The sequence below is a fragment of the Salmo salar genome, chromosome ssa21, assembly GCF_905237065.1.
Source record: "Salmo salar chromosome ssa21, Ssal_v3.1, whole genome shotgun sequence".
Lineage (NCBI taxonomy): Eukaryota > Metazoa > Chordata > Actinopteri > Salmoniformes > Salmonidae > Salmo > Salmo salar.
In genome coordinates this window covers 18,816,028-18,830,038 of record NC_059462.1, presented here as the reverse complement: position 1 = coordinate 18,830,038, position 14,011 = coordinate 18,816,028, and the positions used below count along the sequence as shown (strand labels likewise).

Sequence of the window (14,011 nt, the reverse complement as noted above, 5' to 3'; positions counted from 1 at the left end):
AAGCGTGACTCATCACTCCAGAGAAGGCGTTTCCACTGCTCCAGAGTCCAGTTGTGGTGAGCTTTACACCACTCCAGCCAACGCTTGGCATTGCACATGGTGATCTTAGGCTTGTGTGCGGCTGCTCGGCCATGAAAACCCATTTTATGAAGGTCCCGACGAACAGTTCTTGTGCCGACGTTGCTTCCAGATGCAGTTTGCAACCTGAGGACAGACAATTGTTATGCGCTACGCGGTTCAGAGCTGAGCCGGCACAATTGTTTAGTGAGTCCGTCAGATCAGAGGAAGGAGGGATGACCAGGGATGTTCTCTTGATATGTGTGTGAATTGGACCAAATTTGGTGATGCAGAAACAAGAGACCACATGTTGCTGTTTTATGAAAATCGGATTATTCTGGTGACATTATGATCGATGCTTGGTTGCTGACAAATAAAAATATTCTCACTTTTGGCGGCAGATAGCCTAGCGGTTAAGCACATTGGGACAGTAACCGAAAGGTCGCTGGTTTGAATCCCGAGCTGACTGGGTGAAATATCTGATGATGTGCCATTGAGCAAGGCACTGAACTCTAATTGCTCATGTAAGTCACTCGGATTTGCAATAAAGCACTAAAGTAAAACTGCAAAAGATGTGGCAAAGCAATTCACTTTTTGTCCTGAATACAAAGTGTTATGTTTACATTTACGTCATTTAGCAGACGCTCTTATCCAGAGCGACTTACAAATTATGTTCGCAAATCCAATAAAACACATTACTGAGTACCACTCCCCATATTTTCAAGCATAGTGGTTGCTGCATCATGTTATGGGTATGCTTGTAATTGTTAAGGACTGGGGAGTTTTTCAGGATAAAAAAGGAATGAAGCTAACCACAGGCAAAATCCTGGAGGAAAACCTGGTTCAGTCTGCTTTCCACCAGACATTGGGGAGGTGAATTCACCTTTCAGCAGGACAATAACCTAAAACACAAGGCCAAATCTACACTGGAGTTTATTACCAAGAAGATAGTGAAAGTTCCTGAGTGGCCGAGTTACAGTTTAGACATAAATTTACTTGAAAATCTATGGCAAGACCTACAAATTTGACAAAATAGTGAAAAATAATAATGGCCTAATGTTGCACAATCCATGTGTGGAAAGCTCTTAGTGACTTATCCAGAATTATTCACAGCTGTAAAAGCTGCCAAAGGTGCTTCTACAAATTATTGACACAGGGTTGTGAATACTTATGTAAATGAGATATTTCTGTATTTCATTTTCAAAACATTTTCAAAAATTTCTAAAAGCATGTTTTCACTTTGACATTATGTAGTATTGGCGCAGCGGTCTAAGGTACTGCATCTCAGTGCAAGAGGCAGCACAATTGGCCTAGCGTCGTCCGGGTTTGGCTGGTGTAGGCTGTCATTGTAAATAAGAATTTGTTCTTAACTAATTTGCCTAGTTAAATAAAGGTAAAATAAAAAATAAAATTACACAGGTGCACCTTGTGCTGGGGACAATAAAAAGCCACTCTAAAATGTGCAGTTGTGTCTCACAACACAATGCCACAGATGTCTCAAGTTTTGATGGAATGTGCAATTGGCATGCTGACTGCAGGAATGTCCACCAGAGCTGTTGCCAGAGAATTGAATGTTAATTTCTCCCCCCATTAACATCGTTTTAGAAAATTTGGCAGTACGTCCAACCGGCCTCACAACCGCAGACCACATGATACCATGCCAGCCTAGGACCTCTACTTCCAGCTTCTTCACCTGCGGGATCATCTGAGACCAGCCACCAGGACAGCTGATCAAACTGACGAGTATTTATGTCTGTAATAAAGACCTTTTGTGGTTTGATTGGCTGGACTTGGCACCCCAGTGGGTGGGCCTATGCCCTCCCAGGCCCACCCATGGCTGTGCCCCTGCCCAGTCATGTGAAATCCATAGATTAGGGCCTAATGAATTTATTTAAATTGTCTGACTTCCATATATGAACTGTAACTCAGTAAAATCTTTAAATTGTTGCATGTTGTGTTTATATTTTTGTTCAGTATATTTCAACTTGAAGTAAACATGCATTGATAATAACCAATGATATGTGACAACACCAACCATTTATGAGCATTTAAAAATATATATTTATTCCCTTGGCAAGTCATTTTTAACTGTTGGGCACATTTTTTACTTGTTTGTGTGTGTGTGGTCTCCCACAGTATAAATGGTAAAAAGTCTATAAAAAAATGACTTCAAATGTCAAACGACATCTTCCAAGTGCTAATAGAGTACCTTCAACTGAGGGCCAATGCAGTCAAAAACGTGAATTACCTGTGTTTTAAATTTCCACACTATGAGGTTGGAATAATACTGTGAAATTATGATAATGTCCTTTACGTATAAGAGCAGTTTGAAAAGACCGTCTGAAATTTCAGCCTTTTTATGTAGGATGGAGTTTTGGGCTTCCATGGTGACATCACCATGTGGTAAATTAGTTAATAGACCAATAAGAAAGAGTTCCGAACCTCTCTGCCAATAACAGTTCATTTTCTGTTTTTGCCTAAAGCACTCTCAGACAGTCCTAGCAAATGTCTTGATTAAGAAATTGCTCTTTGATAAAAAAAGCTATTTGTTTCCTTTTCACTATTTTAATTGAAGTACCTTACTCTGTTTTCATTGTTACTCATAAATGATTTGATATTTAGATAAAAATGGCTGCATTGGTCCTTTAAATATCCTTCACAAACAGTGTCACACAAGAGACATATAGGCACAAACACAGAGTGCATCAAGGCATAAACACAGACCATGTAATACTCCCCTCCTGGTGTTGTGCAATTTGGACTGTGTTGTTAGTCTCTCTGATGACAGTGGTTGAACCATTTCGTTGCCCTATAGCCATGATACCCAAAAAATGCCAGTGTAGGCTTACCATGCATGGCCATAATGAATGATAGGCAATATTGATCATTATCATACACGTAAAGGTCACATAAATAAACACATCACAGTAAGTAGCTCTCTTAGCATTTCATCAACATTAATAAAATCACTAAATCCCAGATGTCAGAATATTATTTCTCAATAAGATACACATCCTCATTTCTGCCATCTATTTCAGTCCTTGTCCTCTTTTCTTACTTCACATCGGTCTACTCACTTCCTATTTTTGACCCATATCTTCCCCACCCACTTTGGGCGTGTTCGACATTGCAGCTGACTTTAAAGGCGAGTCAAGATTGACTGATCAATAAATCACCTTGCATCATAAATAACTTCAATATTATTTGTAGATCTGTCAATCAGTCTCAATTCACAGTTTTGATATTCTCGAACACAGCCAGACGGTCTGTGTTGTCTGCCAGTCTGTGTGTATTACGTTCTTCCGACCACCAGATAGAGCTCTCCTTTGTCTGTGCCCCATCTGGCATGATGAGGAGATCATGGTACACCTCCTCAGGCTGGGGGCTGCTCTGTATGGCCAGGATGGAGGAGCACGGGGGATCCAACAGCTACGGCATAGAATAGAATACTACTTAATTGTGTTACAGAGAACAACATTATTATGACCCATCCTCCTCTTTAGCAGCCTCCACTGCTACACACAAAGAAACACAGTCTATTATTCATTAAAACACAATGATCATGCGTCATACTACTGACCTCTGTGAAATGTTTAGGCAGCTTGGTCTTGGGTCTGAGGAAGCAGACCACCCTGTAGCAGTACCAGAAGGCCAGGGCCAGCAGGGCCACTGCCACAGCCATCACCACAAACGTCACCAGGGCTACCACCCAAGGCCTGTCATTGCCTGAGGAGTGGTTGGGGTTGGAAAAAGGACACCAGGGAAGAAGAATTTAGTTGAGCAGGGGGGACTTGTACTTGGAGAAGCACTGAAGGCAGCAATCTAATCAAATCCTCATCATTTGTGTTTAACCGATGAAAGGGAGGAAGAGAGAGAGGCGGAAAGAGAGCGAGAGACATGGGGCTCACCCTTAGTGGTGCTCTCACACGTAACATTGCTGGGCTGGCTGTGTTTGGAGAACCTCTGGGTGTACACCCAGACCTGAACACAGTACCTGGTCCATGGCTCCAGTGCCAAGACCACTTTATGCAGTGGGGTGCCATTCATAATTTTGGCCTAAGGGGGTGATAGAGAAATCTAATTTATTTGTCACATACACATGGTTAGCAGATGTTAATGTGTGTGTAGCGAAATGCTTGTGCTTCTAGTTCCGACCATGCAGTAATAACCAACAAGTAATATAACCTAACAATATCACAACAACTACCCTATACACACATGTGTAAAGGAATGAATATGAATATGTACATAAAAATATATGAATGAGTGATGCCCGAACGGCATAGGCAAGATGCAGTAGATGGTATAGAGTACAGTATATACATATGAGATGAGTAATGTAGGGTATGAAAACATTATATAAAGTGGCATTGTTTAAAGTGGCTAGTGATAAATTGATTACATCAATTTTCCCATTATTAAAGTGGCTTGAGTTGAGTCAGTATGTTGGCAGCAGCCACTCAATGTTAGTGATGGCTGTTTAAGTCTGATGGCCTTGAGGTAGAAGCTGTTTTTCAGTCTCTCGGTCCCCGCTTTGATGCACCTGTACTGACCTCGCCTTCTGGATGATAGCGGAGTGAACAGGCAGTGGCTCGGGTGGTTGTTGTCCTTGATGATCTTTTTGGCCTTCCTGTGACATCGGGTGGTGTAGGTGTCCTGGAGGTGGTGCGTTGTGCAGACCTCACTACCCTCTGGAGAGCCTTAGGGTTCTGGGCGGAGCAGCTGCCGTACCAGGCGGTGATACAGCCCGACAGGATGCTCTCGATTGTGCATCTGTAAAAGTTTGTGAGTGTTTTTGGTGACAAGCCGAATTTCTTCAGCCTCCTGAGGTTGAAGAGGCGCTGCTGCGCCTTCTTCACCACGCTGTCTGTGTGGGTGGACCATTTCAGTTTGTCCGTGATGTGTACGCCGAGGAACTTAAAACACTCCACCCTCTCCACTACTGTCCTGTCAATGTAGATAGGGGGCTGCTCCCTCTGCTGTTTCCTGAAGTCCACGATCATCTCTTTTGTTTTGTTGACATTGATTGCGAGGTTATTTTCCTGACACCACATTCCGAGGGCCTTCACCTCCTCCCTGTAGGCTGTCTCGTCGTTGTTGGTAATCATGCCTACCACTGTAGTGTCGTCTGCAAACTTGATGATTGAGTTGGAAGGGTGCATGGCCACGCAGTCGTGGGTGAACAGGGAGTACAGGAGAGGGCTGAGAACGCACCCTTGTGGGGACCCAGTGTTGAGGATCAGCGGGGTGGAGATGTTGTTACCTACCCTCACCACCTGGGGGCGGCCCGTTAGGAAGTCCAGGACCCAGTTGCACAGGGCGGGGTCGAGACCCAGGGTCTATGGTGTTAAATGCTGAGCTGTAATCGATGAACAGCATTCTTACATAGGTATTCCTCTTGTCCAGATGGGTTAGGGCAGTGTGCAGTGTGATGGCGATTGCGTCGTCTGTGACCTATTGGGGCGGTAAGCAAATTGGAGTGGGTCTAGGGTGTCAGGTAGGGTGGAGGTGATATGGTCCTTGACTAGTCTCTCAAAGCACTTCATGATGACAGAAGTGAGTGCTACGGGGCGATAGTTGTTTAGCTCAGTTACCTTAGCTTTCTTGGGAACAGGAACAATGGTGGCCCTCTTGAAGCATGTGGGAACAGCAGACTGGGATAAGGATTGATTGAATATGTCTGTAAACGCTCCAGCCAGCTGGTCTGCACATCAGGATCGACAGCGGCATCAGATTATTAGACGCATCAATTAAGTCAGGCTACAAGAGCGTAGACCCAATGATAATCACTGACTGTCATTAAACTGTTGGGTGTTTTGTAAAAGATGTCTCTTTCCATTCATCAAATGGCGCAAGCGCACAGTGCACTGTTCGGATGCAGGAACTATTTTGGAGTGGACGAGCATGAACAAGTAGTCTACTTTTTGAAGTGATTTCTCTGACAATAAGATGAAAACATCATGACTGGTTGTGTTCTTGCCAAATTAAAAAGGTAATAAAAGAATTTTGAATGTTAAATGACACGTATTTACTATTAGATCCATAAACATGTCATGGTATAATTCGCAATCTGCTTAAACTTGTACCTCATACTCCTTATAGGCTCCCGTTACTATGAAGTAATGCTTGTTAACCACCAGACGTGAAAGATCCGGCGACAGTCTGTTTTCCTTTGTTTTAACATTATCAGATCCCTTGATGAAAAATGGAAAGTAAAATGGTCACCATACCTTCTCCTCCTGACCGTCTTTCCAGTAGGTGATGTTAAAGGTTGCGTGGTCGTATACATCTTTGAACTCGGAGATCCTGAGCACTGGGTCGTTGATGCTCACTTCAATGTCAGCACCACTGGAGACGAGCGTCACACCGGGAGGGCCTAGAGTGGCTGTAGAGAGAGACATTTGAAAGGAAGTGACCTAGAGGTAGTGAACACCTCTCAGATGAGGGTTAAAGAAATTACACTTGCTAGCTGATAACCATAGCCTAGTCTATTAAAGAGGCAATTCTGTGAGGCTCCAGGCTTTATTCACAGTGACACACTGTGTTTTACCCAACCTCTGGTTGAACAGTGCATGTTAATACACTTTCATACCCTGAACATCTGTCAAAGCTGTTACGGAGATGGGTATAAACTCACTGTGTTCATCCATGACAAACTGCTCAGTCTTCATCCAGCGAGATGTGTCCCCCTCTCGTTCTGCCCTCACTTGGAAAACGTACACTCCAAATTTGTTTAGATGACTGGTGAAGTCACAGCTTTGGGCTGTTGTGTTCCAACATACAACCTCATAGCTGCTGACCAAGCCCCTGTATCAAAACATGGCATAATAGTTATTGCAGTTGAATATTATTACCAGCACGGTCCGATGCTCATTAGGCAAGATTAGGTGGCCGCCTATGGCGGCAGATTGACGAGGGTGACATTTTCGGAGCTAAACTGACCAAGACGCACCAACAACACATAAAACCTCACATAATTCTGCCCAAAAACAATGATAATTTCTCTCAACCAGTGGCATATGGGCTTTTTAGATGAACGCTGATGCCGCCCTGTGATAATCAGTGCCCACTTTATTAAAGGCAGGGGCGCAAATTATTTTGCTTGTCCATTCCCAGTGTGCCTCCAACAGTGTGCTGTTGGAGAGACGCATCTCTGCAGCGCTCCACCAACGTTCAGTCAAAACAATTACCTAACATAAATCATGTAGCAGATATAGGATGTCATAGAAAGAGTATGTGGCCTTTTCTTTTGCCTACAGGCTGGAGATAATGTATGTAATGAGATACTCTTTTTACATCATGCATGTTACTCTGATAAAATAGCCTAACCTAAATGGTGCCCAATCAAATAAAATATGCACTGTCATTTTCACGGCCGGATGAAAAAACGTGCCTGATTTAAACTGGTTACTATTCTTGCCCAGAAACGGGAATATGCATATTATTAGTAGATTTTGATAGAAAACACTCTGAAGTTTCTAAAACTGTTTGAATGGTGTCTGAGTATAACAGAACTCATATGGCAGGCAAAAACCTGAGAAAATTCCAAGCAGGAAGTGGAAAGTCTGAGAATTGTAGTTCTTTTGATTCTCTATCGAAACTACAGTATCTGTGGGGTTACGTTGCACTTTCTAAGGCTTCCATTGGCTGTCTAAAGCCTTCAGAAAGCGGATTGAGCCTTCTCCTGTCTCTGGGCAGAGTATAGTAGCTCCGTTTCTGAGTGGTCTGCCTGAGGACAAAGGGATTGGATATGTGCGTTCCCGCGAGCACGCTGTTTTTCTTTTTCTCCTTGAATGAATACACTATTGTCCGGTTGGAATATTATCGCAATTTTAGGATAAAAATACAATAAAATTTGATTTTAAACAGCGTTTGACATGCTTCTAAGTACGGTAATGGAACATTTTGACTTTTTGTGTCTCGAAATACGCTCGCGCGTTACCCTTTGGATAGTGACCTGAACGCACGAACAAAACGGAGGTATTTGGACATAAATATGGATTATTTGGAACAAAAACAACATTTCTTGTGGAAGTAGCAGTCCTGGGAGTCCATTCTGACGAAGATCAGCAAAGGTAATACAATATTTCTAATACTAATTCTGAGTTTTTGTTGCCCCAAACTTGGTGGGTGTCAAATTAGCTAGCCATGATGGCGAGCTAGGTACTCAGAATATTGAAAAATGTGCTTTCGCGGAAAGGCTATTTTAAAATCTGACACAGCGATTGCATAAAGGAGTTCTGTATCTATAATTCTTAAAATAATTATGTATTTTGTCAACGTTTTATTTTGAGTATTTTTCTAAATTCACCGGAAGTTTTTGGTGGGAATACATTTTCTGAACATCACGCGCCAATGTAAAAAGCTGTTTTTGGATATAAATATGAACTTGATTGAACAAAACATACATGTATTGTATAACAATGTCCTAGGAGTGTCATCTGATGAAGATCATCAAAGGTTAGTGCTTCATTTAGCTGTGTTTTGGGTTTTATTGACATATATGCTTGCTTGGAAAATGGCTGTGTGATTATTTGTGTCTATGTACTCTCCTAACATAATCTAATGTTTTGCTTTCGCTGTAAAGCCTTTTTGAAATCGGACAATGTGGTTACATCAAGGAGAAGTGTATCTTTAAAATGGTTTAAAATAGTCGTATGTTTGAAAAATGGAAATTATTGGATTTTTGAGGTTTTTGTATTTCGCGCCACGCTGTTTGTTCCATTGGATATTGGCTAGGCGTTCCGCTAGCGGAACGTCTGTCCACAACAGGTTTTAACAAACGACATATCCTAAAAACAGGACAGGTCAAAGTAAAATGAACGATATGGAATGGACAATCACAACTGTTGTCCAGGAGTTTCAGTCCATTGTCATGATCAGTGGTTTCAAGTTTGTATCCGTCCATTTCTGACAAGCTGATCATAGCGGGGAAAAAAATAAAAATACTTCTGCATTTCCCGCTGTGTTAAACATATTGCAAATAGGCTCACAATAACTCCTCATAAAATTGTGTAGCTGATATTCAGAGCTTAAATAGCCAAATTGGTTAGTCACAGGAATCAGGACAGATAAAGGCAACAGCCTGTTTTACAAATGGTGGGCCCACCAAATGGATGGATATTCATAAAATTCCATTGCCCGACACCCCAGTAAGCACGAGCAGACGTCTTTTTTTGGTCTTGTCCGGACGTCTTTTTTGGTGTTTTACAAACGGAAGGCTTACCACATAAATGGCCATTCATAAAATTATATTTCAGGCAACAGGCTACACCTCAGTCAGCACGGACCGATGCAGATGCCTTTTGGACGTCTATTTTTGGTGAAGTCCAGATCGGCCTTGATTTCCACAGACATTGGTTTTTGGTCCGGTCCAAATCTGAACCAATCATAGAAGTCTATGTTTGGTTCAGATTTTGTCAGGTCTGGACCAGCCTTTGTCAGGTCTGGACCAGCCTTGACAAATCCAATGCAAGTAAATGGTACCTACAATGCCTTCAGAAACTATTCATACCCTGGACTTATTCCATATTTTGTTGTGTTACAGTGATTTGCATTTGACATCTGATTTGCCAGTGTGAGTATTCAAAATGTATAAAAAAAATTACAATTATTCTCACCCATCTACACACAACACCTGATAATGACAAAGTGAAAAGGCGTATTGTTTTTTTGGTGCAAATGTATTGATAAATTAAATATGGAAAAATCGAATTTACATAAGTATTCACACCCCTAAGTCAATACATGTTAGAATAAACTTTGGCAGCGATTACAACACATTATTATTACTTGTTTATTCTTCAAGCTCTGTCAAGTTGGTTGTTGGTCATTGCTAGACAGCCATTTTCAAGTCTTGCCATGGACTGGAAGGGGTCTCTGACTAGGCCACTCAGGAACATCTTGGTAAGCAACTACAGTGTATATTTGGACTTATGTTTTAGGTTATTGTTCTGCTGAAACGTGAATTTGTCTCCCAGTGTCTGTTGGAAAGCAGACTGAACCAGGTTTTCCTCTAGGACAGCAGTCACCAACCTTTTCTGAGTCAAGATCACTTTCACAGTCAAAAAGCAAGCTGAGATCTACTGCTCAGATTTTTTTTTTTACATTAACTTGACACAAACAATTTTGTAGGAATGAGGTTTGGGAAGTAGGCCTAATACATTATCACAGCATATTGGCTATATGATTGGCCTGCCAATATTGTTAATCAGACCATGTTATATTTCAAAACTCGAGCTTTGATAACAAAATAGAGCAGTTAGTTTAGCACTTGTGAGGCACTGTGGAGCATGAATTGAAATAATTCGCTTTTTTATTTTACTGGACTGATGGTACCTGCATCTGATGTTCAACGAGGTCAAATCACGACGTCAATTCACGACGTCAGTGAGCTTCAGGTCGAAAAGTCGGAGCTCTAGAAAGTAGCCCGAGTTTCTGACTTTGATGACCCTTCAAAACGATTTTTCCCAACCGCCTCTCACCGTCCCTGCTCTCACCTTCCTTTCCTCCACTGAGACTGACCAGAGAGAGGGGACACAGTCTTCCACCTGATGGCAAAACTCGATTCGCAGCGCATCTGCTTCATGCACAAATTCATGTTGTTCCTATGACCAGAGAAAGTTAAATATTCCTTCATATTAAAATCGACACGACGAGCAGCTAATAATAATAATAAAACGCAGGGCTTTCAATACTTGGCCATTCATTGCAGCTGCAGCCCGAGCGGAAGTACGGAGAAGCGCGTTTTGTAATAGTGTTGAATGAAAACAGTGACGGTGCTGAATATAAACTTAAACACGAACTCACTAAACAAAACTGCAGCTCTTTGTTGTATTCGTTGACAGTCCCTCTGTGGTCATGGTTTTAAAAGTTATTAAATCTTACGTAGCCTATTAAACTTGTCGGTGGCCAGGGTCATGGAAGCTCGGTAATTTGAGCTATCCGATTGGGCAGCAGAGTAGGTGCACTCCATTTAGTCAGATTTGCCGGTCCGCCGGGTAGGCGTAGTTTGTCTCATGTGAACACTTTGCTTACCCGGTGCGCAGGACTTTTGAATCAAGTGCAACTACCGGCAACACTCAACACGATTTTAAAAAAGGAGCGCAAGCCTTTATCGTTCGTTGGCTTTTCTACAGAAATATTTGGTGAATGACTAGGAATGTCTTGAAGATCGACCAGTCGATCGTGATCGACCAGTCGGCGACCACTGCTCCAGGACTTTGCCTGTGCTTATAGCTGTATCATGTTTCTTTTTATCCCCAAAATCTCCCTAGTCCTTGCAGATGACAAACATACCCATTACATGATGCAACCACCACCATGCTTTAAAATATGAAGAGTGTTACTCAGTAATGTTTTTGATTTGCCCCAAACATAACACTTTATATATATTTGTATTTATTTAACCTTTATTTAACTAGGCAAGTCAGTTAAGAACAAATTATTATTTACAATGACAGCCTGGGCCAATTGTGCGCCGTCCTATCCTATGGGACTCCCAATTGCGGCCGGATGTGATACAGCCTGGATTCAAACCAGGGACTGTAGTGATGCCTCTTGCACTGAGATGCAGTCCCTTAGACCGCTGCACCACTCGGGAGCCCCCGAGGACATAAAGTTAATTTCTTTGCCACATTTTTAGCAGTTTTACTTTAGTGCCTTTTTGCAAACAGGATACATGTTTCGGGAATATTTGTATTCTGTACAGGCTTACTTCTTTTCACTCTGTCATTTAGGTTAGTATTTTAGGGTAATTACAATATTGTTGATCCATCCTCAGTTTTCTTGTTGAAATCCCTGAGCGATTTCACTCCTCGCCGGCAACTGAGTTAGGAAGGACGCCTTTATCTTTGTAGTGACTGGGTGTATTGATTCACCGTCCAAAGTGTAATGAAATACTTTACCACGATGAAAGGGTTATTAAATATCTGCTTTTTTTTTACCCATCTACCCATCCTTCTTTGTGTGGCCATGGTAAACCACCCTGGTAGACGTGGTTGAATCTGTGTTTGAACTCCACTGCTCGACTGAGGAACCTTACAGATAATTGTATGTGTGGGGTACAGAGAACAATATTATCACACAGAGTGAATCCATGCAACTTATTCTGTGACATGTTAAGCACATTTTTACTCCTGAACATATTTAGGCTTGCCATAACAAAGGGGTTGAATACATTTCAGCTTTTCATTTAATTTGTAAAAACCTAACAACTTCAATGACAAATTTCTCTGAACAGGGGAATAAAAAACATCACCAAATTCACCGGGATTGCATTGCATGGCATGAAGAAACAATACTCTGAGCCGCACCTCCATACTACTTGTCAGACATAGAGAACTGATACCATATACTCATTGTTGGTGTGGGGGGGGGGGGGGTCCATGGGGGGCTTTTGACAATTTCTTTGGAATCCTTATTGTTAGAAAAATGTGTTCCAAATCAGATGTTAGGTCCTATATGTATTGAATATGAATCATATCAATTAAAATAGCCAATTAGCTTAATTTCTCAGAGATTATATTTCAACAAAATGATGTTGCAGGAATGCTAATCTTAGCTGTTTCTAATAGATGGTGGGGTTTTTGGGGTGGGGTTTTTGAGGTGGAAGTGAAATAGGAGTGAAATAGTTGCACCCATTTCTTAGAAATATACTGACTGTGTGTGTGTCAGTGTGAGCAATACTGTATGAGAAAAGTAGGAATGTGTGTAGGTACAAAGAGTACGCCAGAGTGTGAGCGTGCCTGTGTATGACACACAGAGTCTACTGGGTAAAGTCGACTTGTAGGTGTGTCAGTTCTACCCTTTCCCAGCACCCACAGGAGGAAGTTCCTCATATTTCAATGTGTCAGCCTCCCTTTGCTCCATTGTGTTGTTTTTCATACTACCACGGTCTCCACTCACCTGTACTCTGCTCTGTAGGTTACGTTTTCTGTGTGGTTCTGAGGTGCATCCCACTCCAACACTAGTCCCATGTTGACAGAGTTAATCCTGATGTTACTGGGACTTGGAAGTTCAGCTAACACTGCTGTAAAGCACCGAGATATACATTTGAACATACTGACAATATACTGTACACCTGTGGTTCTCAACCAGGGGTAGTAGGACCCCTGAGGGTATTCAGCCCATCCACAGACTCATGAGACCATAGGCCTACTAGTAAAATTTAGATGAGGGGGCACATCAAGGGTACTCCGGGCAGAGCAAAATTCAGTTGGTGGTACAGTAACCGAAAAAGGTTGGGATGCTCTGCTGTACATCATGCAGCAGGTATGGGGAAAATAGTATTGTTTCAGGTCTTAGACTATTTTAAGAGGTACTAGAGAAATTAAGCCTGCTTCATAGAGATAAACACTCTTGAGCAAATCTGCCATTCAGCAATGCTGCTGGATAAAACCTTTAGCCTATGTGTATTTACATCATCAGTATAAATGTAACCGAAACCATTCCTGTACGTTACAGAGAAGGAAGTAAACAACTATTTACAGCAATGACGACGACAAATGTCAAGTGTTACCATTGGTTCCCACAATTGGCAATACAATAGATTGAGGAATGTATGAGAGTGTTAAATAAATGTATAATAGACTGTGAAATTATAAAGGAATATCTACAAAAGGATGTTTAAAACCTTCACCAACAAACAGACAATCGCCTGACAGCACGTTGGTTGGCTATGCCTTCTATGGTAAGACCAAGAGCAAAATACTGACCTGTAATTCCATGTAAAGTTAAACATACTTTGACAAACAAGATAGTAAAAACTGTAGATTGCATGTTTCCCAAGAGATTTTCAATGTAATCCAATGTTCTGTTGGCTATAATTTTCTTGTGGCTGCTCTTGAGAGTTTGTCGAGCCAACTTTCTGAATGGTCTGAGAATTGCGAGGTAAGCGTAACTACGCTGCTCATGAATACTGAAGCTTACGTAAGGTTCAAACGAAACCATGACA

At 41.8% G+C, this 14,011-nt stretch overlaps 1 protein-coding gene across 1 annotated transcript; it reads right to left on the bottom strand.

Annotated features, from left to right (window-relative positions):
- Nucleotides 1–2,094: 2,094 nt before the first annotated feature.
- Nucleotides 2,095–13,993, bottom strand: LOC106581741 (interleukin-10 receptor subunit beta). Its single transcript, XM_014163988.2, has 7 exons — nt 13,773–13,993; nt 12,964–13,087; nt 6,695–6,864; nt 6,288–6,442; nt 3,966–4,113; nt 3,638–3,783; nt 2,095–3,486 (listed from the first exon to the last, which is right to left on the bottom strand). Exons 1-7 carry the CDS (start codon nt 13,834–13,836, stop codon nt 3,283–3,285), a joined length of 1,011 nt encoding a protein of 336 aa, XP_014019463.1. The 5' UTR covers nt 13,837–13,993; the 3' UTR covers nt 2,095–3,282.
- Between the last annotated feature and the right edge of the window lie 18 nt (nt 13,994–14,011).